At 33.5% G+C, this 26,530-nt stretch overlaps 1 protein-coding gene across 6 annotated transcripts in view; it reads right to left on the bottom strand.

The window, feature by feature from the left end:
• LOC123541764 (uncharacterized) overlaps nucleotides 1-26,530 on the bottom strand; it is a 62,976-nt gene that overhangs the window by 15,777 nt on the left and 20,669 nt on the right. For 2 of the 6 annotated variants that reach the window (XR_008368528.1, XM_053530812.1), the window contains exons 5-27: nucleotides 25,852-25,880; nucleotides 25,555-25,624; nucleotides 24,994-25,023; nucleotides 23,905-23,933; nucleotides 23,514-23,592; nucleotides 21,367-21,395; nucleotides 21,053-21,122; nucleotides 17,921-18,284; nucleotides 17,188-17,595; nucleotides 16,690-16,879; nucleotides 16,264-16,368; nucleotides 15,597-15,737; nucleotides 13,129-13,289; nucleotides 12,594-12,743; nucleotides 10,359-10,521; nucleotides 9,898-10,031; nucleotides 8,531-8,606; nucleotides 7,561-7,760; nucleotides 6,554-6,721; nucleotides 3,036-3,186; nucleotides 2,647-2,751; nucleotides 2,221-2,336; nucleotides 990-1,101 (exon numbers count right to left, since the gene is read on the bottom strand). Coding sequence is in view for 5 of the 6 variants with exons in the window: in XM_053530812.1 (XP_053386787.1) it covers nucleotides 990-1,101; nucleotides 2,221-2,336; nucleotides 2,647-2,751; nucleotides 3,036-3,186; nucleotides 6,554-6,721; nucleotides 7,561-7,760; nucleotides 8,531-8,606; nucleotides 9,898-10,031; nucleotides 10,359-10,521; nucleotides 12,594-12,743; nucleotides 13,129-13,289; nucleotides 15,597-15,737; nucleotides 16,264-16,368; nucleotides 16,690-16,879; nucleotides 17,188-17,595; nucleotides 17,921-18,284; nucleotides 21,053-21,122; nucleotides 21,367-21,395; nucleotides 23,514-23,592; nucleotides 23,905-23,933; nucleotides 24,994-25,023; nucleotides 25,555-25,624; nucleotides 25,852-25,880 (3,080 nt within the window). In the remaining variant the exon portion in view is untranslated. Of the gene's footprint in view, nucleotides 1-989; nucleotides 1,102-2,220; nucleotides 2,337-2,646; nucleotides 2,752-3,035; nucleotides 3,187-6,553; nucleotides 6,722-7,560; nucleotides 7,761-8,530; nucleotides 8,607-9,897; nucleotides 10,032-10,358; nucleotides 10,522-12,593; nucleotides 12,744-13,128; nucleotides 13,290-15,596; nucleotides 15,738-16,263; nucleotides 16,369-16,689; nucleotides 16,880-17,187; nucleotides 17,596-17,920; nucleotides 18,285-21,052; nucleotides 21,123-21,366; nucleotides 21,396-23,513; nucleotides 23,593-23,904; nucleotides 23,934-24,993; nucleotides 25,024-25,554; nucleotides 25,625-25,851; nucleotides 25,881-26,530 lie in introns of those variants that run through there. The other 4 variants (XM_053530813.1, XM_053530814.1, XM_045327353.2 and 1 more) reach the window with 4 other exon arrangements.

Below are 26,530 nucleotides of genomic sequence, written 5' to 3'. Positions count from 1 at the left end.
ACAACGATAAAAAGTATATATCGATATCTGTTTGTTCATGTACAATTTGCAAGCTACCAGTTTAGTCCTCCTTGCCAAATCTATATATAAAAAGTTTTAGCTCACATGAAAACATCTAATGAATGATGATTTTACTATGACCAAAGAGATAAAACAGAAAGGAACTACAGACGTTGATATGTAAGACATGTTGTCATTACATTTTAATTGCAGTTGGTGGAATTCTTACAATGGATGTTAATCGAGCCTGTACACAGACAGGTGACCAAGTCAATATGGCAAAACACGCCCAAGCAGATGCGATTGACAGAAACTACGAAAGATAGTATGGATTCCGTTGTTCAAACTGAGGAGACAATTGCATTTGTGAAAGTAATCGAAATGAAAGAATATACTATCATTTTAAAGAAGTAGGATTTTGATATAGTGACGACAAAATTATATATATGAGATATATACGTTTCACCAGATCTTTAGTTTGTAATAGGACAGTCAGTATAACTTGTCAGCAAGTCTAACACATAGTCATTCCATACATGGGACAGAATTCATTGCTCAAAATATAAAAGGCCTTTTTTACATCCCATGGGTTGTAAGTCTAATACAGTGACATAGATTAACGGAATGCTAAATAAAAAAAGCCAGTAAATTCTCCTTGATCGGATTGACATTAATGGAGGATTCAGCGACTGCTTCTTGTTAATATGTCATAGAAACGAGTATCCTATTTAAGACAACGGGTTAAAAGGAAATATTAATAAACATATGTCTAGAAATGTGATGGTGTAAACCTATCTCAAATTCCATTTGACATACTCTGCGTCCAGCGTCATTATATTATAATGTCCCCTTATTGATACCATCTGAAACAATGAAATACAAATCATAATACTAGGTAAATGTTCACCAATTTTTATTTAATTAATTTTAAAAAATGTACATACGTATTTACTTTTGAATGAGTTTATACAGTTACATTTTGTACTCACAATTCGCCTCTGCTCCTGGCAATCCATTGAAATCGTTTGAGATCTGCAATGCTGTTCCAACTGTGACGGCTGTCATGACGGCTGCATACAAAAATGTTAGGATCTTCGCAACCTTTAAACAAACCTTTACATAATAGCAACCGTTAGGACATTTTGTACATCTACAGTCTGAAACTAGCGCGTAAAATATTCACAAATATAAACGTTGAACCAGTAATAGTCCGTCAGTTTTGATCCAGGTATATTGCTTAGAACAGTGTCATCGGCATTAAGTGAACAGCGTACTCTACATATGTTTTTCATGACCGTACCTGTAAAAATTCTAGACTCTGGATGCAAAATAAGATATCGACGGTGTCGATCGAAAATCGCGAAAAACGAAAATGTATATATTTTTTTCTTTGCCGAATAATGTTCAGCATTTTCCCGCGCACATTCTCTCCATATCTGGGGGTCAATTAGCCAATGGGAAAATGGTGAAACATGAAGAAATAAAATACAGAATAATGAGATAGATAGAAAATGTCGAATGAATTCTCTGCTTGGAAAAAAGCCGAATAGTGAATTTCAACACTTTCTTAAGTTACAAAGGTCTTTTCAATAGTCAAGCATGTAGCACATCCAAATACCAATCAGCATTGCAAGTATGGATGTTCTGTGTTGTTTACTTTTTTTCAAAAATTGATCTAAAAAAACATTATTTTATGTTTGATTTGGAAAAGGCGGGAAACACTAAAAATTAGTTTTTTGCCTCTCCTGAAAACCACCTTCTTATTTTTTCGGGAATTTCGATCGACAACGTCGATATGTCAGTGTTGACTTCAAAATGATTGATTACTACATCCTGCATTTTATGAATTCGATCAAGAAAGCCATTTCATTTAGTACTGAAATAAATGGAAGTATCTGCAAATATGATCCCATCACAATCGTAATGAAAAATAGAGACACATATGCTGAAACATTGATAAAGCCTAAGAGTAGGTAATTTAAATTCAATGCAAAGCGTGTATTGGTTTAGACAGGTAAAATCATGATTGGTTACTTCAACAAAGCCCTATACTACTGATATCAGTGTTTTGGAAAGAATCAGGCATAGCGCCGAAACGTAGGTTAAAATAACTTCTGTTATCTTGTTGGTGGTGATCTTTTAAGTATCATTACTAAAATATATCTACTTATAGAGAATTCATGTAAAAATATTTTGTTAAAATAGTTTTAAATAACTTACGGTAAGCTGAGTTTTTGATGATGTAATAAGACATATTATAGTGAATCCTGTACATATCATCAGCTGCAAAATGAGTGTAAGAACGGGATTCCAGTTCCAAGAATACTGCAAGCCACCTAAAAACAACCAGTCGCATCAGTTTGCATAAAGCGCCGCCGTATAAGGCCGGTACTTACTTTTCAATTTTAAAATATAGTTTTGATGTCATGCTCGGTTCGAACAACTGAGTAACGATTTAGAATGAAAACTTTGGTTTTAAGGCTACTGTAAATTCATGATAATGTCCCGACAACAATCATGAAACATATTCTAGACTATGGCGTGTGCAGTCCGACTCGGAACACATACACAATAGGCTGTAATATATGTTTCGGAGGAAATAAAACGAAAAGGAATAATCAGAATGTTACACAGTATGTATCTCACCACATATAACCAACACGACAGAACTTGGTCCGATCAAGGTAGCGAACAGCAAGACAGCTTGGTAAGCCAGGAACAAAAATGAAACACGGTGGTTGAATTCATTAACTGTGAAAATATAAATGTAATAAATAAAAGCGCTGCTTCTGATGCAAATAAATGTGCACTACATATCGTACCATTCCAAAATAGGAACCTTTGATTTTTTTTTTTTTTGAAAACTTTTCATTATGGCAGTTGTTGGCAGATAAAATAAGCATACTGAAAGGGCTTAAGTCAGGAAAGTTTTAAATATATAAATAATATCGAATCAGATGCATAGATGTTTAAGTAAAAGAAGAAATAAACCATTGATACGACAACGTAGGATATAAACGTTTGAAATATATAACCTAAGGTCCATTGCTGCAACAGCAGCATCATATTTGCTAATGTTGAAACCACCCATCGCCTCCTTTGTTTGAAAAACTCATCAAATGTCTCTGGACAATGTGTACTATTTTCTGATGCAGCACAATATTCAATGCGTCGTCCAGTTTGAACCTATAAGTACATGGAAATGGATCTATATTTCAACCACATAATGTAAATGAAGTCAAATATTTTAAAAAAAATCATATCAATAAATACGAAATGTTTTATATTTCATTCGAGATCAAATACATTACATAATTTGAACCAATTAAAGTCAAATCAAAATCATTTCTCTATTGAGTTACAGTCGTTTACTTTGTTGGGTTAAACGTCGCACCGAGGCAAGTATAGGTCGCATGGTGACTTTACAGCTTTGATGGTGCATGAAGACCTCAGGTGCCCTTCCGCGTATTATTTCGTCACGGACGGGCTCCCGGGTAGAACCACCGACCTTCCGTAAGCCAACTGGATGGCTTCCTCACGTGAAGAATTCAACGCCTCTAGTGATGCTCGAACCAGCATCGGTGATTGTCAAGTCAGCGACCTTAACCACTCGGTTACGGAGGTACCTACAGACGCTGAAGTCGTTATAACAATTCTTAATATCTTTTTCTGATGTCACTTTTCCGGTATTTATAAAAACAAAAATGGTTTATAAAATAAATATACCTCACGGAATAACTTATAAGAACTATTTATTTTGAGTAAAGTATGGAGATGATTAACACCATGATGACAATATCAAGAAATATCTCAAATTTTATTACAAAAAAACTGTGCTGGTTTTCTTTAAGTTACGCCACGCATAATCAAAGTACTGAGAGGACTGATGGGTCAGTGCTTTGCAGTCTCCAGACCCGTTCATGCTAGGAAAGGACATACATACATTATGTAATCTTCTGGTGTGTGGCGGGATTTGTTTCAACAGAATGGGGCCATAACTCCAACAAAACCCAAGGTGCATAACTTCACATACTGGTAGCTTTTAAAATACATGCAACACAAACTTAAACATTTTTATACATATTTTTACTAAATGAATAGCCATAACTGTGGTCTGGTAGAACGATATCCAATTAAACCCCTGGTGACAACTTCACAACTTCATGTGCAGAGTAACATGAGGTTTGATGACTATGGTTCAAATACCTTTTTATTACAAACGACACTAATTCGAACAGACGGAAGGACAGAGCAAGTTTTAGTGCTGTCCCTGTCAACCACCCCCCCGCCCTCCCCACACACACACCCACGATATATGTTTTGGGGCACAAAACTTGGAATGGTAGACCAAAATGCTGTTGCAGAAGATGCATTAATGCAGTCTTGATCAAATGATCTAAACTATTTTGCCTCCTTTCAGCGTGATAGGGTAGGCATTAAAGAAAATACAAGTACACACGAAAGCGATTATTGTTGCACCATCATGTTTGGTTCCCGCAAATAATAAAAATGTGCATAGCATGCCCACTTCTGTTACCTGTCAGAGACAACCTACTCATGTTACCGGACAAAATATTCAAGCATCCATTATTAAGGAAATTACATTAAGCAGTTATTCGAGTCTCGGGGGACAGCTCAAAGTCAAAAGACTTATCAAACTATTTTACCGGCATCATTTTACAATCATTGAAAAGTACCACAAAAACTCAGTATGGGGGTTACTTCAAAATATGTATATTTGTTGTAAGCAAAATACCGATCCCTTTTCGCCACATGTGAACAATGTTTTAGAATACTAAACTAGTTTGTATCATTGTGGATTAGGTTAAAGTGCAATCAATACTGCAAGATCAGCCATCAGTTCATTTGCCATGACAGATGGTCTAAATTACCCTGTAGCTAAACATAATTTGATAAAAAGATTTATGAGAGGGGTTTTCTTGTTACGAACGGCCTTGCCCAGGTAAAATGTTACATGGGATGTAAATAGAGTTCTTAGTTACCTTGTAAATGTTTGTGTTGAGAATAATTTGAAACAGCTCACAATGAATGTTGTTATGTTATTATGCTTATTGTCTGGACAAAGACTATACTCTTTGCACTTGATTGATATTAGGAATATTGAATTTTCAGATTCGTATGTAAAAAAGGTACGGAAATCTTTTGAAACAATCCAGGCCTAATAATTATCATTTGAGTGAATTAATGTTTAAGGAATATACAGCCAAAACATTGTGTATTGTTTTCCGTCTTCAACAGTATCTCAGAGAGACAATGCCACTAGGGGGAATGAACAATCACTGTTTAAAACATTTTGCAAACCGCATAAAAGTATCTAAGGATACTACTGGCCGATGGGTGAAAGAAATCTTAAAACATGCAGGGAGACGTTTTTATATTTAGGCCACACAGCTGTCGGTCAGCATCAGTTTCTCATGCGGATAGTACAAAGTTACGAGTGGCAACAGTATTGAGAACAGCGGGGTGGTCACGGGAGTGCACATTTAGGAAGTTTTATGATAGGCCAATTACTAATGACGGCGCCCTAATGACACTTCGTTTGTTGAAGCTGTGTTATCTAGAACTCAGATCTGTTTACCGTAAACTTGATAAATTGCTTATCTAGGATTTATTTACCCAGGTGGCATTCAAAGATTGTGAAAACTTTTACGGATCTTGTTACTAGGTCACAGTACAAATTTCATGTAAGAGGCATTATGCTTTACTGATATAACAGTAGAATTATGTAAATAAATTTGATTATTCAAAGTATGTGTCAATTATTTTCAAGCAGTTGTATCTGGATGTTCTATAAAATTATGTGAGTTTCTCAATATACATGTTTGATTGAAATGGAATCATAATTGAATTATACGAACTTTATTAAAATCACATATGATACTGAGACAATTACATGACCAGCCCTTCCCGGCCCGTCTGGAGACACTAAAACATCAAGCTACTAGTATTCTGAAATATGTAATGCAGTGATGAAGTAGGCCACATGACCAAAACAATGACCCTTTTAATGTAAATGCTCTTTATTGTTATCTGTAATTATATTAGTATAACGTTTAAATTATGGTAATGTAATACCGTATTTTATTGAATTAAAATGTAGTGTATGTAGTTTCTAGTGTCTGGTACGTTGTTTTAGTTGCTGTTTTCACACAGAATCAAGAACACATTGGAGCGTACTGAAACTTGTTATTAAGTTTCTGAACCGGTCACATGGTCAAAACAAATGCAGGTTTCAGAATCGCTCACGTAATCAAATTAAGCGTCTTTATTATTCTTACGCTTAAGTATTATTACTTATACTTACAATGCTTTTTTATTTTACTTCAGATGCCGAGTTCATTATAAAAGGTGTATTTAAATCATATTTGGATTCAAAACATAATTGCAAATTGCCATAATTGGTGTTATGTTTCGTAAATTGTTGAAACTTGTTCCTTTTTCACATGTTTCGTGTTGTCAGGTTGGTCACAAGCTCGACATGAAAATTGACAGAAGGTTTGTTAACTCCGGGGCACTGCCCCCAAAAACATACCATAAGTGTGCAAAGCCATCTGTCTTCTCCCATATCCTTTGTAAGAAAATCAAATGCATGCTCTACATCGGATGCGTAGGTTGTTAAAACCTCTCGAATTGCTTTACATCTGTACACGCTAAAACATCCGGGCGAACAGAGAACGGATCCAATCACGTGTTCTGTTGCCTACAATAGCCACTTGACATGTATCAAATAACTCACACCTGCCATTTACTTTGTTTCGAGTCTTTGTTTCACACATGACATTCACAATAGCTAAAACTTCTCCTTGAAATTTAGCCGAATTTTATTAACAATGAATTCAGTAAAATTGTGGTAGAAGTGCTATTATGTTGGCACAAACAAATAGAAATATTTTATTCTATGCTCTTCAATGAAATACTAAAATTTATCATCAGTGAAATAAAATTGATATTTTCATTGTTTCAAAATATCATTTTTATTTTTCACTGGTATAGAACTACACTTGAATGCGAAATAATATGAATTATTAATAAAGAAAAATTACCACAAAATATACTTCAGTAAAGATATAGATGTATAGAAACACTAACAGGATCATAAATATATACATTCTATCATAATAAAATGTAAGAAATCAGGAAATGTAAGAGAACTGTATACAGTTTTTCTACAAAGATATCGTGACGTCATGACATTATGACGTCATGATGCGATGATGTGACGTTGCGCGGACAAACTGTATTTATATTTGTTAATACCATTTTCAGTGTAAGATCGAAATATATTTCTATCGCTGCGCCTCTCGTGAAAATATTGCATTATAGTGAAATATATTTCGATCTTACACTAAAACAAACAAATATCCTCTATAGCTATCATAAGACTAACATATTTACATTTTCAGATGTAACAAGAAATTATGTCGTGTTGTGCAGTTGAATAACAGCGATTACAATGAAAAACTTTTTTTCATAAAACATGTAATGATAAACAAACTATAAGCTACTACCAGGCACTGTGTTGTTGATAAAAATAATAACCTTCTGAAACCAATGACCGATCGCATACTCAAAAGCTTGATACCAAACAACTGGACCATTTCCAAGAGGAAACGTCCGCGCACATACTGCGCCCACACTGTCGTCGCGAACCATCAAATCAAGAAGGTAGGCTATTGAATCTGAGGTGAATTTTACGTCAGCGTCCGTAGTCAAAATGAAGACATCTTCGTCGTCTGTATCTGTAATATATTTTCGTAGTTAAGAAATACGCTATTTTATAATAGCAAAGTACTAAGGATCTTTTGATAATGGACTGTGATTGATAATCCGGTAACAATGGATTAGAAAATAATGAATGCCAGTCGATCTGAGTCATAATACTGAATGAACGCGAATGATATTAAATTAGCGTGAAGCAAGTGGGTATTTAGTTTGTATCAGTAAATTTATAACGATTGAAACCGTATCAAAATTCGTAATTTGGACATAAGAAATCATTACAACCTACTTCAGAATCTATCGTGTTAGAGCCAGACAAAAGCGTAGCACAACATCTTTATAAATGTACAAAAATATAGTAAACGTGTACGATAATCATTTTACAGTGTAAAATATGTGTACTTACGGAATAATTTAACGTCAGGACTGAGCAATTTGAAATACAATCGGTGATGGAATTCCAACGCTTCGGATTATAGTTAGAGTTCGTCAAAATAAGGTATTGTTCTATGGAATTTCGGGACAAAACTTAAGCAAAAAGGACACTGATATCTAAACGCAAACCGACACCACTATGATGATGTGTTTGCTTTATCATATTGGAGACCTATGCGTAGCTACTGGTAAAATTACGTGTTACGTATTGGATGCGGTTTATTGATTTTGTTGTTATTATTACATAATTTCTCTACTGAAATAATTCAAGTGAACTTTATTTCTTTCTCTGGACTCGTGAAGTGCGGGTATTCTAACAATGGAAAATGCTAGCTGAAGCTGGCTTGATAAGTACCATCTAATTCTTTGAGGCGCCGATCTAACACATAAGACATATACATCACTTGACTCCATCGCTTTTTACTCTTAACCTGGAAAAAAAAGGATATTATATAGAACATATTAATAAAACAAGAACCCAGTCAATTAGATTTATTAAAACGAAAGCTTAATTATTATATATAATATCATTACCTGGACTGAATTAACTTCACAACCCAGTCCACGGATATTTAAAGTGCATTTAGGCTGGTTACACTGCTAGATATGGTGTCAGAACCTAAAACTAATTCCAACATACAGTTTTAATCATGATTTATTATCTTCTGTTACTTATGCAATACAAGAAAAAATCTTTAAAAGAAATCCAATATAAACTCTGAAAATCAGGTGATATTTAATGGCAGTTTCATTGTGATTTTAAATAATAACAAAGTATTGCAAATTTATTTAAAATAAAATTAATTAAACAAAATATAAGTATCAAGCATGATTAACACAATAAAGCAGATCAAGGATGTTATCCAGTACCCCAACCATCTGCAGTAACATTGTGGATACATTTCCGCTTTATAAATCCCTTATGAATGTTTTCATACTTGTTTTCGACATTTAAATACACATATTTTGTGTTCAACTCCTTTTAACTCCCATGAGTTTGTTTTATATGTTTGTATCAATTTAATTAGAAATCTTATGTTCTGAATTTTGAGAACTGTGTTCTGGATTTTGACACCCGGACCTCTTTTGACACAGATGCTAATTTCCTGGCCTGTCAGTACTCGCTACGTTTTTTAAATTGTTTTCTGCTTTTCAAAGCAAGTATTATGCTTTAGTATACTAGTACTGCACCAATACAGCTCATGGTCAACAGTAACAGCCACAATACATATTAGACATTATTTCAGAATTCGAATTTAAGATACCTAAACAATGTGCCATGGCATTTTTAAAGACACATTTTCTATGTATCATTTCCTTGCATACTATTTATTCTACACTAAAAAGGTTATGTTTGAATTAGTTTCACCCCAAGAGTTAAAATGACTAGCATAATTTTATTTTATAAACTTGTAAAATTGCTGTGGACATATATATTTTTTGAAAACACATGGATTTAATTAAAGTAATTTCATCTATTTCAAATTATTCCTTAGTATTCGTTTAATTTTATATATCTTATCAACAGCTAGAGCTTATTAGATATTTAAACTACAGGGGTAAAGCAGTGTAGTCATATAATATCTACTGAATTTAGTAAATGAATCATTTATGTCTACAGGTTATCTATAATCTATACACTGTACGTATATGTTCTGTGTCATGAATCTGACAGACTCGAGAGAAGGAACCAAACTATTTTCTATTTTCTAATATATTTACCTTTATGTTATCTTTCATGTGAACTGTAAGGTCCATCGTTTCGTATTGGTTATTTGCTAGTTTTGTCCTGAGGGTATACTTAAGAGACATCCCATACGGCGTTCTCCTTTTTTCACATGTATGTGGTGGTAGTTCTTTTCACATAAACAAAAACCATATCAAATTTCAAAGTACTATGTTACAAAAGTTATAAAAGTAATCTTTTTAATGACAGTTACCTAACTGTTTTGCAGAATAAGAGTTATTGCCTTGATAGACATTCCATGTTAATTATAATGAACCTTTGTACTAAAAGAACATTCTTGTGCTTGAATCGCACAGTAATGGATTAATATGTACCAGGATCTTAATTACGTTTAAGTTTTGCGACGCTCTTATTCGATATGAATGTAAATGGCCACGTAATTAATGTAATTTGACGAAATGCTTTAACATTACACAACAAACATAATGCAGCTCACCGAACACTTCATCAATAAGGTAAATAAGCTGTAATGCATGCTCCGTTGGATCGGTACCTTTTGTAGCACCATCAAATATAATATGTGACTCATAGTGCTTCTTTTCTTTGGTTTGTAAAACTCCAAAAATTGATTCCAAAATTTGCTTCATTTCATGTTCATCCTGGAAAGGTTTAAAACAATTAATTTTAGTTCAAATTCAAACTTAAACCTGTTTAATGTATTGGACCCCTAATAGTAATGTTTTAAAAATGGCATTTGCTCGGTCTATTCTTAAAGTTGACCATGTTTCACACCGTGTTGCAAATTTTAAACAACTTTTACCGTGTCGTTTTTTTTGTAAATTTTGTATAATTAATGAAATTTCCTCAAGCTCAAATAGAGGCAAATTTCAATGTGATGGCCACTATCTAAATTGTTTGCAGATAATTCATTACAGCATTTAATTTTAATGAAAGAAACATCAAACTATTGTTAAACAATTATAAAACACAAAATAAAACTGTAAATATAATTTTTTCTAGGGTGCCTCAAGTAAACGGATTTAATGAGACAGAATTCTAACTCCAACATTGAAAAATTAAAGTCGAATCCTGTAGGTCTGTTTTGAATTTTGCTCACTTCATTCAAAAATAATCTCGGGGCGTAAGTAAATCCTACCTGCATTTCTTCCACAATATGTAATCTAAAGAATGAAGGCAAAATAGAGAACTTTTACCATATGTAACCCAGTATTTTTAAAGATGTCTAACTCTACCCCTCCTGATTCAGTACAAAACATCCATAATAAGTCTTGAAAGAAGTAAAAACTTACTAGAAAAAAAGGAAAATATGGAGAAAAAAATTTGGGTCCCAGTGAGGCTTGAACCTACGCACCCCTGAAAATTGCAGTCAAAGTAGGTTTATGGTAGGAATTGAATACTCTTCAAAAAGGAGGTACTCTATTACGGGTCCAATACCTTAACTGTTAATTACGTCAGATTGCAATCATTTAACGTTCATATGTGTTTTTTTCTATTTCCAAGACAATTATTATCAAACTGTAACATTACAAAAATTGTATGTGAATTTAATGAATCTGAGCGGCGCGCAACCTATACGGCACAACAATACACAACTTGTGACCCGTCTTCAAAAGGATGTTGCTACTAATGTATGCCAACATTTCCACTAACGTTTATGCATACGTCATCGTGAAATGTTTCGAGCTGCTAAATTTCAAACAAGTGACATCATTTATTGATGAACGGTGCACCTTTTAATCGATGCGACGACGCCGGAAATGCCACGGTCCACTAGGTAGTTGTCTGAATCTGTTTACAATATGGGATAACTCGCACATGCCCTAGGAAAACTTTTTAATATGTTTCTAAGCATCAAAATCTTTCGCGGACACAAGTTTATATGTGGCATCGCAGGTTCTCTAAGGAACATTCAGAAATCACCCTATGAGGACGCCCGAGAAACTGCTGTGATAGCAATATGCGTAAGAAAGAAAGTCGTAATCACCGACTGGACGCATTTGAAAAGTACCTGAATCTGCAACTGAATAGCCATTACTCACGAACGAACTGAACATGCAGGGAGTATTGCGAGGACAAGTGTTTGTAATGACATTACGACCGCGCCAGTTGCCATTAAATTTAAATTAATCTTAAACATATGTTATTGTATATTTTTGTGCATTTTAATTGTAGTATTAGATATGTAAACAGCTGTCAATCAGTTTTTTTTTGTATTGAATTAACTGGGACATCCCTAGCGTCAAGACACAATGCATGTATAACTATAAGTCATTAGGAAATGCATAATTTCCCGGACACCACAAACTACCTTGGCAACAAAATGGAAAGAGACTATTTCTATCAAGAGTTAAGGAAATAAGTTTGAGATACATTGTAAAAGCATTGATACGACGCAGTTATCAGAAAATACGTTTAAAATTGGTCATTCACATATGAGATATTTTTGTATAATATTTTTTTCATTTTCGTGTATTCTGTTAGATATTTACCAAAGGAACAAAATTCCCATTGAATAGGGTTATTTACGTATTAAAATGTTCCGTCTTCTTTGTTTTTATTTGTTTTGTTTTTTATAAAATTACCACATTTATCACGCATTTGGGACGTAATAAGGAATGTTCAACATAATGCCATTACTTAGAAAATAAATTCATATTTTATATATAATTACAGAGCAATCGCTTGCGGAACGAACTATCAGTTAACTTACTTCTCTAAACATTGTTGTGCAGATAATGACTTTTGCTTCGCTTCCGTTCCTAACTCTTTCCTTATACTTATCGTCATTAAACTCATTCCTTCTTATTAACATCAACCACTGTTCAAGAAGTGATGGCGTGTACATCGGTAGCCAAAACAACTAAAGATCAAAAGAAGATAAACCGATTTTAGCTTGAATCATCATGCGTACATTAATATTGATTTATGTTGTTTTTTACCTTTTCTGATTGTACAAAAATTGTTATATGTTAGTTGAGTATTTTTTTTCACTATAATGCATATTAACGTTCAATGTGTTAACAAATGTACTTTTGAAGAGATGTATATTAACCCTTACCCTGCTATATTTCTATAATTAACTGGACCATCTTTCAATTTGGACAGTACCACTTATTATTCAACGGGGTTTTCACTGAAAATTTACTGACTGAATAGCGAACAGTGCAGACCATGATCAGACTGCACGCAAAGGCATAATCATCTGCCGCCAGCAGGCTAAGGGTTAATTATGTAAATGTACAAACCTGATCCTCTTTGAGTTTAAGCAGCGAGCCATTTTCCCATATTAAACAGAATGTGAATAGTACTTGTGCTACCAAAAAAAAGCTTCCGGCAAGGATTAAAAGAACTAAGTCTAGTTTGGTATGAGCTGGAAAGACGATGCAATCATATATGTCCTTTGTGCCTGCAATAAACTGACATCGTTCATCGGAGTCACGGTAACGTCAAGCATATAATAATATGCGAAATAGAGAACGGAAATGATGAGCATGTAATGAAATAATATGTGGTTTGTAAACAAACGGCCCTTTTCTACAATTTAAAGGGTAAGTTAATTTTATATGAAAGCCATCCTCAAGCCTTTCATAGTCCTGAAAATGGACCACTATTGAAAAAGATATGGCGGCAGCCATTTAAGTGTGATTCTGACGTCATTTACACACTGCTGAATTCTTTATTTGACAAAATTCCTTTAAAATAGATTAATTTTTATATGTTTCTTGAGTGTTAGATGTAAAAACATGGTAATTTCTGTCATTATAGCTGGAAAAAGCAGATTTTTTTACAGAAATAAGTAAATACAGTTCAAATGTGTATCTAAGAAATTAACCAGCTGTATACAAGCGTTTGTTGGTCGATCTAAAGTAGGTTCATCACAAACGCAGGTCAATCCAGCTACTAAATCTAGGACCATATATCGAGTTCTCTTTATCACCGTCTAGTTTTGACGGGGAAGGAGACGAGTGTAACAATGTCATAAAACCACAAACAGATGCAAACATAGTTGTCATTTTGAATATAAAAAGGTTGATTTTGTCAGTTTAAACTGAAATATATCTCGTGTTGATAAAAAGGACCCTTCAGCTGAAATCCTAGGAGTCTGTATGCACACTTTTGCTAATTTCAAGAGTCAAAATTCCTACTCCTGGGTCAAGTGGAACCCCTGCGTACATTTGTTTTAAAAATAAAAAATATAAAAATAAAATTCTCCCCCAGTCCCTATTTTAAACAAAATTTGGATGATAATCTAGGAACAAATTTATAATGGCCTAACTTTGAACGTGTTATCATAAAAATGGCGCTATATAAATCTGGTATAATATTAGTATTATAATAATGTACACGGTCAAGCACTTTTGTTTCCTTTTTAAATTAAGCTGAACAAAGGAAACAAGATTAAGACTTATGTCACATAATCTAAAATTATGTGTTAATGAACACATTTACAGACAAATGTCGAATGAAAACTTAAAAGTTGTTGTGTATATTGCTCTACTGTGTATGCTTGCTATGTTTCATCTCCAAGAAATAAATGTTTATGCGTACCTGTATTAATGAAGATATAAAATAATGTAATCCTACGCAAGTAGTTGTTGATTAATACAGATTTCCGAACATTTAGATACTGATATATCGTTTTGGAAATAGTAAATTTGATTATTGTTATAATTGTAACTGTAGTCTGCTAAATACTGAAGATTTCGGCTTAACATAAAAGATAATAAACCGTAGAATAACAACACACGTATTCATACTAGGTTAATATTGTTTTTCTGACATGTGACACTTTGCTTGTTACGCCGCGCACTGAAAATCAAAATTGAACAAAACGTTTTATTAGTTTATTGTAACATAATGACTCCTGTCTTTAAACAACGATTATAACGCAATTCGAAATTTCACATAAAGTCGTCTATTAGTAAAAAAAATCTATACTGAACAGCAAACGAAATTATCCAGATTTATAACTGAGGTATTTTTAATAAAACACTTAAATTTATAAATTTGATTTGTTTTCTTCATACCACATTACACTTGAAAAACTGAACGCGTTAAATTTAAAAATAAATCGACCAACCATGAAGTCATTAGTCCAGCAATAGCCGTTTTGCACGAAATTCTGGCTTTATCTTCTGCGCGTCTGTTTCATTGTAACATCCTTTTGATTCAGTCGTGCCATGTAACCAACAATATATTTTTTTAAACTTTATGCTGTTTTTTCAGGTGAGTCAGTCATCAATGTTTCCAATGACAATAAAATTTCACAAAGAAAATCGTTAATTACACGCGCACGTGAATTTCGTGCAAAACGCCTATTGTGGGACTACTGACTTCACGGTTGATCAATTTTAAAATATTAAGACGTGAAGTTCTTCAAGGGTAATGCGGTATGAAGAACACAATCAAATTTATAAATTTAAGTGTTTTATTAAATAATACCCCAGTTATACACCTGAATAGTTTCTTTTGCTGTTCAGTATATTTTGTAAAAGTATAACATTTCTTCAGCATAGCTCTTCTTGCACTCTTTAGTATGAGCCGTTTAATTAATACAATATATGGGGCTCAAATCTTGTCACAATAGTACATTTCCTTTTTTAAAGTAACGATCATCAAACTAAAATACAAAATATGTATCAGGTATAAAGGCTTGATCACATACAGATTACAGTAAACATTGTGAATAACATAACGCAGACAGTAAACTTACTTCCAATACGCAACAATATTGACTCACAGCTTCCTTTTATTGTCAGCAGTAGAAGTGATGGAACAATTGTTAACACAAGCGGAAGTGCAAACGCTCCAATTTGCATGCAGGTGGTACAAGCCATGTACCCAACGTAATAACCTATGAAATGTAAAAGGACACCTGCTCCTTGCGTTTAAATGATACATAAGTAACCGTACAATATGCAGACGAACAAAAACAATATTTTGCTTAGCCGATCTCAAATCCTCACCCCATTAGGGACACAACTGTCTATAATTTGTACCTCAATATTGCGACATTTTTACGTTGCTACATAAAAGACCGGAACTGATATTTTAATGATATCATGAAACAATAACATAGCTTTGCAAGTTCATGAACCTTTTGAAGCATATCAGCAAGTCCATTTACATAATCCAAATTATGTATATATTATCAAAACTTACTTACTATATATTTCTTTGTGAAATCATATAACTATTTATTAAGGTTAGAATAAGGAACATCTGTGTTATAGTTATTGCAATATATAAATAACTTTTCGTGCACTCAAAGAATTGCAAAGTTGTAAAATCTAATGGGTATGAATTTACAATCATGGTTAATTTTGAAATATCATAATTCAACCCAGTTGTCTGGATATCAATATAAACTAGTTACTTACTGACGAAACTACTGCAAATGTGTGCAACAAAATAATACACTTCTCCATTGCTGGCCTCCTCCCAAATCGACAGTTTCCAGCCGTTTGAATAATTGACAATTGTAACTAAAAGAATACATGAATAAACTTAAAGTATTTAAAATCATTGTTCAGTATCTCTAAAAGCAAAAGATCATTTACTCCCGAAAGTTGTTGTATTCTTTAAACAATTTACTAGTGTGTATGTGCTTGCGTGCATGTGTTATACATTTACAACGAACAACTTTTAATCTCTGGACGTATTAGTTAAGAAATGTGATAAATGACATTGCGGAAACTAAATAAATAATTCAACATGACAGGAACAATACAGCGTATTTTGAATATATATGTTACGTTAAGTTTTTCGTAAACAACATTTCAAAAAAGGCATGAAACAAAAATTACCGCTACTGTTTTCCGGAAATGGAGAAATGGAATCATCACTTAACAAGATCATTGATATCCCATACGTCGAACATATTTTTATAAAAGACATGATTAGCGTCAATTTCCATGTGATTCTTTTCACATCATGCAGCGTCGCGTTTTGGGTTGGTCTACTGTGCGAGTCGTCGGCCTGTACAGTTCTAATTCCCTTATTAAAATAAAAGGGTTATACAAACAAATAAAAATTGTATTACATTGTTATTTTATACGGGGTTAATTTCATGACTACATCTTGTATTCAAGTCAGTATGATAAAAATGATATATAAGAGAGTCATGTGTGAATATAATTTCATTAGATATGTTCAGAATAGGTGTCAGTGACTAGTGTGCGTATTGGGAATATTTTGAAGTGAATCATTATATTTTCAATTCACCTAGCCGTATGTATACTGCGTATGACTGTTCCTGTATTATGGATAAAATGTAAATGACAATTGTACTAAAGCCGGAATACCTGTAAAGGTAACGTGTTCCCGTCTTGTTGTATATCTGTGTTGTTTTTCCTATCACTATTTTCTGTTTCCAGTAAAACTCTATAATTAAAAGGTGTCCAAGCGAAAGACAGTAATAAAATTCCAATTATCGGCATCCACAGTTTTTCCAACGCAACATGAAGACACACCAAGTAAACAGAAAAGGCAATGCCTCCTATCTCAAAAAACAAAGCTGAACCAAATAAACCAAGGGTCCGTTTTCTATCTTTTCGATTTGTTTGCTTACAACTTCGAACGATGTTATCAAGCAACGGTACAAAGAATACACAGTTCATTAACAAAACAATATGGTGTGTCTTGCACAGTCCCGGGATATTGAATATAAGTAGGCACAATCCAGTTGATTCGAAAACCGAGACTGGCACAGCCTGAAAGATAAGTTAATATACTAGTTGCAATAAATAAACCGTAGCTGTCATATTGTTTAGAAAACGGTTATAGAAGAAAACCATGTAGAAAAAAATGAATCAGAACAGATGTTGAATAAAAGTAAATTGATCTTATAGCTAGCTATTTCACGTATGAAACTGTTTATATAACAAAAGCTCCCCACCCTCTCCTCTTAACCCCACGTGTTTGAAGCATAGTCTTTGGGATTCCTTAAGTTTAGCTGAAAACTGTTACAGATTAAGAAATTCAATTCTGTGACAGTATATATATATATCAGACTCTAAAATTTAATTTAATACTTACATAAAGAATAGTTCTTAGGGATGGCATAGGTAGATCGTTTCGAAAAGTTCCTGCCCAGACGCTTTTGAAAAAAGCAAATACATTTGGCACAAGTATAAGTATTTGCAACTTTACAAACAACCGGCATCTTGAATCTGTATTCATGTCTGGGTCATTGTTCATTGCCTCTGATAAAACAAGAATCGATATCTTGCTTAGTGTTAGACATGCTAAAAGAATAACACCGAATATGAAGGTAAACAGCCATTTTGTCCCTACAGCCAACTTTGATGGTTTATGGCGATCTTTGTTCGCTTTCTCAGCCGTCTGTCTCTGTTCAATCTGTGACGGACGCTCAATGGTAATTTTCTTGCTTCGTTTCTTTCTAAAGCAGATCAGAGTATGACTAAATGATTACAGTAATCACAATTTAATATTTGAATAATGTACCTTTAGATGAACAACAAAAATCATATTAATAAATATTACTTATATAGAGCAGTAATGTAATATGGCATCGGAGTATAAAGGTAGATGCACTTTGTATACAAATCAAAGTAAAATCGTTGTTTCAATGTTTGTTTTGTAGGGTTTTGTTTGTGCGGTTTATGTCAATATTCAGATGATTTGGTGACTTTCAATAATTTTATACGTTATGAAGACGGCGTCCAGCAACAACAACCGGACCTCCCGCAACGCAACTTCATGGGTACCTCAGATGTAATAACTATGTATACACAGTAAAGTCCTTGGCAATTTAGAAACAAAAAGTAGTCAAGCGCTTTGAACAGACGCTTATAAGAAAACACTGTACCCATCAACAATACAATGAAATAAGTAGGTCTGCTATAATTTTGCGTCTTTGCGTACTTAGTAAAACAAAAACCTTGTGATCGATATGAGCAGCTATTCAAGCAGCAGTTTGGTGTGGCTATATAAAATGTCTATTTGCTTTGACTCACGTTGTGGTTACTTCTGGACCTTTCGGATCACAAATACCACCGAATTTTATAAACAATAGTTTCGTTTAAACCGGTGCTATCGTGTAAGAAGGGTGTGGCATATTTCATTTCATCATATCAATACCCTTTAATTTTTGCCTTTTTGCCCCACCCTGCCTTTACACGGCAGGTGCTGACTGATTACTTTTAAGCATGTGTACAACAGGTATTGTTAACTGGGTCATAATTTCAGATGTAATGATCGGTCAAACATTTCATCATGCACCCAATGCGACTGTCACGGTAAAATGACGTAAATCTTTTTCCGGTTAGAAACGGAGGTTTTTAACCTGTTTTTGTAGCAGACATTTGTCGTTATAGTTGGATATAAGCCATTCGTTGAAGAAGAACTTTCACTGATGTTTTTATATTTTCGTGCCGGAAATGAAGCACTTTAAGGTAGAGACTGTTGGTAATTGATATCAATACAAGAGTCGTTTTCAGTTGTATTTCGTCCGAATAGAAGCTTTATTACTTGTTTTGTACGTGGAAGCCCTGTTAGCACCAATGATATAAACTATTTAGATGTCGAACTGTAACTTAAGGAGTAATGTATTTGTTAAGATAGTTAAGCATTTGTGTTTAACTGAAGCGAGCAATTGTTAAACGAATTAACAGATCAGTAAAATGTGAATTGTTTTCCTTCTTTCATAGATTAGTTTTTATGAAATATTTTACTCTTAAGGTCAAGAAGATGTAATAGAGCGCCGTCTAGCAAAACGACAAACATTACGCTTGACGACACCAAGTGTTTGCGTTCTAAGCGTCGACGGTATACAGAGCTAAATATCGCATTTCGCATCCTGTTTTTCGTCATACTTAAACAATTGAATACCTATTTGTAGTTCATAAAAGGAATGGATATAACTAATAGTGCCAGAAATCAGTAGGAAATGTGCACCTTCTGTAAAAAGCATGAAACTTGACAAGGTATTAGATAAATATAATACGTTTTGTTTAACCCTTGAAAGCGGTTTGTGGAAATCAAAAATGGCTGCCTTCAACAAAGATGACCGCCATAATTCCTTTCAAACTTCCTTTCCAAATTTTCACTTTTTTAAACGTATAGGCCGCAGCCTATTGTCCGGAAAATACGGTAGATGTCCATTTGAAGAAGGATTTTCATGAAGAAAAAGATTTATCGCCGCCATCTTCGAATTGGGCAGCCATTTCGAACTTTTCTGTTTGCATATAGATCTTTTTTGTAGCTCAATAGCATTTTATACTGTAATGCTAACTTTCTTCTTTTTTTTCTTGCCATATATACAATTCTGGTCTAAGAGCATTTCTTCATAAAATTTGTAAGTATGGCGGTCATTTTGTATTGTGGTTGCTGGTGGCCAGTTTTTAAAATTAAAAACTTGCTTCCCAGGCTGAAAAGAAGCAAAATACATCACAAACTCCAACAACACAGTGTTACTCCCCCTTATAGTACAGTCGACACTGCCACCGCGTATAAATTTTCAGACGTGTTATATTTCTCATTATTTTAATTTTGTTGTATAAAGTTTTCATCTCAGTAGTTAAACATCATATATTTTGCCTGTAAAAACGAGCATAAATATAAAAAATAATGCAGTAATCCTAAAATTACCTTTTTCTGGTGTTGTGACGCGCACCTGCTAAAATGTAAACAATGAAATTACTTGACGGTATTTTTAGTACAGTAAGAGAATGGCATACTGCAAAATATAGATATATTAAATAGTTTCGTTTTATTCTTAAAGGTTGTGACATAAATTTCAATTTGCCTGTAGATTAAAACAAGCATTTGATTTACCAGGCATTGCCAAGCATGTCGCCATTTTAAGATCACATAGTTGTACCATCGTCACGTGATTTGCTTGAATTTGACAATATTCCTGCACGGAGGTTGAATAATCCATCTACAATTATGTCAAGTTTCATACCTTTTACAAGAAGTGCCAAATTGTTACACACCTTTTGCACTAAAAGGACATTGGATTTTATAACCGTTGCTATTGCTCAAACTAAACACCTCTTTTGACACACTGAATTTGGTAACCAACCTTGTAAATAGCAAAGTTTGAGTGTGCAAGATGTTTTGAACAAAAATGTCGACTGAACAAAAATGATTTCAAGGTATGATACATTTATAAGGGTCAAAACATATCAGAAAGAAAAGTCTTACTTTGTTCTTGTATTAACATCATCTTCCCTTTCTGTTATACCCTCTACTTCTATCGGATGCTGATTTTGTTCTGTAATGAAGTCATCATCTAGAGCTTTAATTTATATCCAACTTTCTCAAGCTTCCTGTTTACATATAAATGAACGTTACAAGCACTTTATATGAGTTAAGATAGTTACATTTGTAACTGGAATGGTATGCTTGTAATTAAAAAATGTTTTGTCATGCCAATTTTTTCAGCTAATTATAATTTGTTAGGGAAAACCGTGAGTTAGCTTTGAATCTTAAATGTAAATGTAAACAAATCAATATACCTGTGTCTGCATTTGTTTCGTCTTTCTGACTGAAAATGCAGAAAAAGATATTATTATATATTTGCTTGATATAAATGTTATCACAGCAAAAGATACCACATTGTTTCACCAGAATTAGAATAAGATGGATGTCTATTAGCCACAATGTCACTGTGAAATAAAATTTCTTGCTTCCTATGTATTGTTATCAATGAAATCAGATAAAATATGTACTTGATAGGCCTTAATTAACAATTTTGTTTAGTATATATAAAGTATATTCTAGCTTCTAAATTTCAGTTTAGACCTGAATGTTCCAAAATCATTCTATCTTAGGTTAATAATAAAACTTCATCTGATGATAGCTGCTAATTTTGCTATAACATAATTTAAAATGAATACATATATTTCCTCCTTGATGCATATCTTAATAATATGTGTGTCGTTATCAGACAATCAAAACCGAAAACAGACAGAACTATTCGTACGTTTTGTAAAAAGTTCAATCGTCTTCATCTACTGTCGTGATTATACAATTTAAAAGTCATTTCCGAATGTATCAATAACTAAGTTTTCTTCATGCAATACAAACGCATTTATTCTTTAATCTATACATTTGATATATTAATTTGAAGTTTAAAGTTAATTGTTTGGAGCATCACTTATTTTGAAACTTCTCATCTTGAAAATTCTAAAACAGAGCTGTACTCAGTGTCTGGATAAAACACAAATTTTCCAACTTTTAACTGGAACAGAAACATTAAACATATCTACCCTTATATAATCCTGGCAATAATATTGAGACAAATTTCATTATGGCCATCTTATTCCATAATAGCCAGTACTATGAAATGATTTATGGATTCACAACTTACACTTGAATGTTTTATCTGTAGTATGTAAAGCATCTGCGATTTCCCAAGATAATGTGATTGCCTTTCCATAAATAGTTTAGGGGTTTGTTGTCCTTTTATAAGACAGAACATATGCAACCGAATCAATGTGACAATACTTCCAGAACGGAGCTGTTAACACAGAAGGGACAGCAGATTGGTCACATTCCACAGACATTGGCAGTGGTACAGCTTCATACAAAGAGGGTTATAGTAAGAATATTCATTTGTCCATTTCCACAATTATTATTGTACCCATTGAACAACGAAGGGGAGAGTATTCTGTTTATCAGGTTGTCCGTCTGTCCGTCCGTCCGTCCGTCTGTCTGTAGACACAATCTTGTGCACACCATATCCCCTCATCCCCTTGACACAATTTAATATAACTTCACACAAGTGATCAGTAACAACAGTAGGTGTGCATGGTGCATGTTAGGTTCATTCAGAATTTTTTTGAAGAGTAATGGGACTTTGGGTTTTGTTATTATACTATATACATAGAGTCTGTATATGCAATCTTGTGCGCGCTAAATCTTCTGAACCGATACCGATGCACACAATTTAATGAAACTTCACACAAGTGATCGGTAGTAACCCTAGTTGTTCGTGGTACATGCTAGGTTCTTTCGGAAAAAAATTCTACACAGTTATCAGTTATGGGACTTTGTTTTTTTGTTAATATACTATATACATAGAATCTGCATATGCGATCTTGTGCGCGTCTAATCTCTAGAACCATTTCACACAATTTAATGAAACTTAACAAAAGTGATCAGTATCAACCCTAGCTGTGCATGGTGCATGTTACGTTTTTTAGATAATTTTTTTGCAGAGTTATGGGACTTCGTTTCTTTGTTACTCTTCTATATACATAATCTGCATATGCAATGTTGTGCGCGCCTTACCTCCTGAACCATTGCACACAATTTAATGAAACATCACAAAATTGATCAGTATCAACCTTACTTGTGCATAGTGCATGTTAGATTCTTTTAGAAAAATATTCGGCAGAGTTATGGACTTTGATTGTTGTTTCTATACTATATATATATAGAGTCTATATACATACAGTCCAAATACATTTTGCACTGAAAGGACATTGGATATGATAACCGTTGTTATTGCTCAAACGAAACACCTCTTTTGACACACTGACTTTCTTTGCTAATCAACATTGTTAATAGCGAACTTTGATTGTGCATAATGCCTTGAAATAACATGTCGTCTGAAAAACAAAATATAAGGGTCAAAATATATCAGAAAGAAAAGTCTTACTTGGTTTGTCTATTATAAGCATTATCTTCCCTTTCTGTTATAACCTCTACTTCTATATGATGCTGTTTTTGTTGCGGTTCTGTAATGAAGTCATTATCTAGAGCTTTAATTTATATCCGACTTGCTCAAGCTTCTTTCTTACATATAAATGTGCGTTACAAAACGTTTATATGAGTTACGACGGTTGCATTTGTGATTGGAATGGTATGTTTGTAATTAAAAAACTGTTATGTCATGGCCTGCAACATTTTCGTTTTTGTTGCGTTGAGCGATCTTTGGAGTTTCCACTTTTTCTATTTTAACCAAAACACATCATTTCAGTAAATAATTTGTTAGGGGAAACCATGAGTCAGATTTTAATCTTAAATATAAATTAAAACAAATAACATACCTGGGTCTGCTTTTGCTTCGTCTGTCTGACTGAAAATGCAGAAGAAGATATTATTAAACTTGTGCTTGATATATAAGGCAGCACAGCAAAAGAGACCAAATTGTTTTATCGGAAATAGAATAAGTTGTCTATTAACCGCAATAAAACAGTTAGATAAAATTTCTTGCTTCCTAATTAATGTTATCCATGAGATCAAATTTTGATATGAAGTAAAATATGTAAAAAGATCCTTTGTAAGCATAGAATACAACCAAGCCGAATAATGGCAGACTCGGTTTGATTGAGTATGTTAGGGCGTCTATCAGATTACAAAGAAGCTAAGCGGTAATCACAGTCCCAATCAAGATCGTCCTGTGAAAGCAGAAGACGGCTCGCCAATAAAGGAGAATGTGGCAAACTCGAAAAATTGAGAGCTCATTTTGAAAAGATATTGAACCGACCGCATCAACCAATACTTGCTGACATTGATGAGGCAGAAATAGACCTAGAGATAGACACAGGCCCCAACATATTGAATGATATGACAAGCGCCATACGGAGACTGAAGAATGGCAAAGCCCCTCGAGAGGATGGTGTATGTGCCGAGATGATAAAAGCAGAGGAGCAGGACCCCTCACCCCGCCCGAATACTGCAGCGTATCCTTCAGACATATGGGATAAGGAGGATATTCCAAGGGACTGAAAGAAGGGACTCATTGTTAAGCTCAATAGCATTTTATACTGTAATGCTACCTTTTTTTCTTGCCATATATACAGTTCTGGTCTAAGAGCATTTCTTTATAAAATTTGTAAGTATGGCGGTCATTTTGTATTGTGGTTGCTGGTGGCCATTTTTAAAATTAAAAACTTGCTTCCCAGGCTGAAATGAAGCAAAATACATCACAAACTCCAAGAACACAATGCTACTCCCCCCTATAGTACAGTAGACACTGCCACCGCGTGTAAATTTGACTGAATTTCAGACGTGTTATATTTCTCATTATTTTAATTTTGTTGTATAAAGTTTTCATCTCAGTAGTTAAACATTATATATTTTGCTTGTAAAAACGAGCATACATATAAAAAATAATGCATTAATCCTAAAATTACCTTTTTTTCCGGTGTTGTGACGCGCAACTGCTAAAATGTAAACAATGAAATTACTTGACGGTATTTTTAGTACAGTAAGAGAATGGCATACTGCAAAATATTGATATGTTAAATAGTTTCGTTTTATTCTTAAAGGTTGTGACATAAATTTCAATTTGCCTGTAGATTAGAACAAGCATTTGATTTACCAGGCATTGCCAAGCATGTCGCCATTTTAAGATCACATAGTTGTACCATCGTCACGTGATTTGCTTGAATTTGACAATATTCCTGCGCGGAAGTTGAATACATCCATCTACAATTATGTCAAGTTTCATACCTTTTACAAGAAGTGCCAAATTGTTACACACCTTTTTCACTAAAAGGACATTGGATTTTATAACCGTTGCTATTGCTCAAACTAAACACCTCTTTTGACACACTGAATTTGGTAACCAACCTTGTAAATAGCAAAGTTTGAGTGTGCAAGATGTTTTGAACAAAAATGTCAACTGAACAAAAATGATTTCAAGGTATAATACATTTATAAGGGTCAAAACATATCAGAAAGAAAAGTCTTACTTTGTTCTTGTATTAACATCATCTTCCCTTTCTGTTATACCCTCTACTTCTATCGGATGCTGATTTTGTTCTGTAATGAAGTCATCGTCTAGAGCTTTAATTTATATCCAACTTTCTCAAGCTTCTTGTTTACATAAAAATGGACGTTACAAGCACTTCATATGAGTTAAGATAGTTACATTTGTAACTGGAATGGTATGCTTGTAATTAAAAAATGTTTTGTCATGGGTTAACCAATACAAATCTTTTCACAGTTAGCTTTGAATCTTAAATGTAAATTTAAACAAATTAATATACCTGTGTCTGCATTTGTTTCGTCATTCTGACTGAAAATGCAGAAGAAGATATTATTAAACTTGTGCTTGATATAAATGTTAGCACAGCAAAAGACACCACATTGTTTCACCAGAATTAGAATATTAAGTTGTCTATTAGCCACAATGTAACTGTGAAAACAAAGTTTTTGCTTCCTGTGTAATGTTATCAATGAAATCAGATAAAATATGTACTTGATAGGCCTTAATTAACAATTTTGTTTAGAATATATAAAGTATATTCTAGCTTCTAAATTTCTGTTTAGACCTGAATGTTCCAAAATCATTCTATCTTAGGTTAATAATAAAACTTCATCTGATGATAGCTGCTAATTTTGCTATAACATAATTTAAAATGAATATATTTATTTCCTCCTTGATACATATCTAAATTATATGTGTGTCGTTATCAGACAATCAAAACCGAAAACAGACAGAACTATTCGTACGTTTTGTAAAAAATTCAATCGTCTTCATCTACTGTCGTGATTATACAATTTAAAAGTCATTTCCGAATGTATCAATAACTAAGTTTAAAGTTAATTGTTTGGAGCATCACTTATTTTGAAACTTCTCATCTTGAAAATTCTAAAAATAAGCTGTACTCAGTGTCTGGATAAAACACAAATTTTCCAACTTTTAACTGGAACAGAAACATAAAA

The sequence above is a fragment of the Mercenaria mercenaria genome, chromosome 19, assembly GCF_021730395.1.
Source record: "Mercenaria mercenaria strain notata chromosome 19, MADL_Memer_1, whole genome shotgun sequence".
Taxonomy (NCBI): domain Eukaryota; kingdom Metazoa; phylum Mollusca; class Bivalvia; order Venerida; family Veneridae; genus Mercenaria; species Mercenaria mercenaria.
The sequence above is the reverse complement of the archived record's forward strand: the minus strand, read 5'-3'. Positions and strand labels throughout refer to the sequence as shown.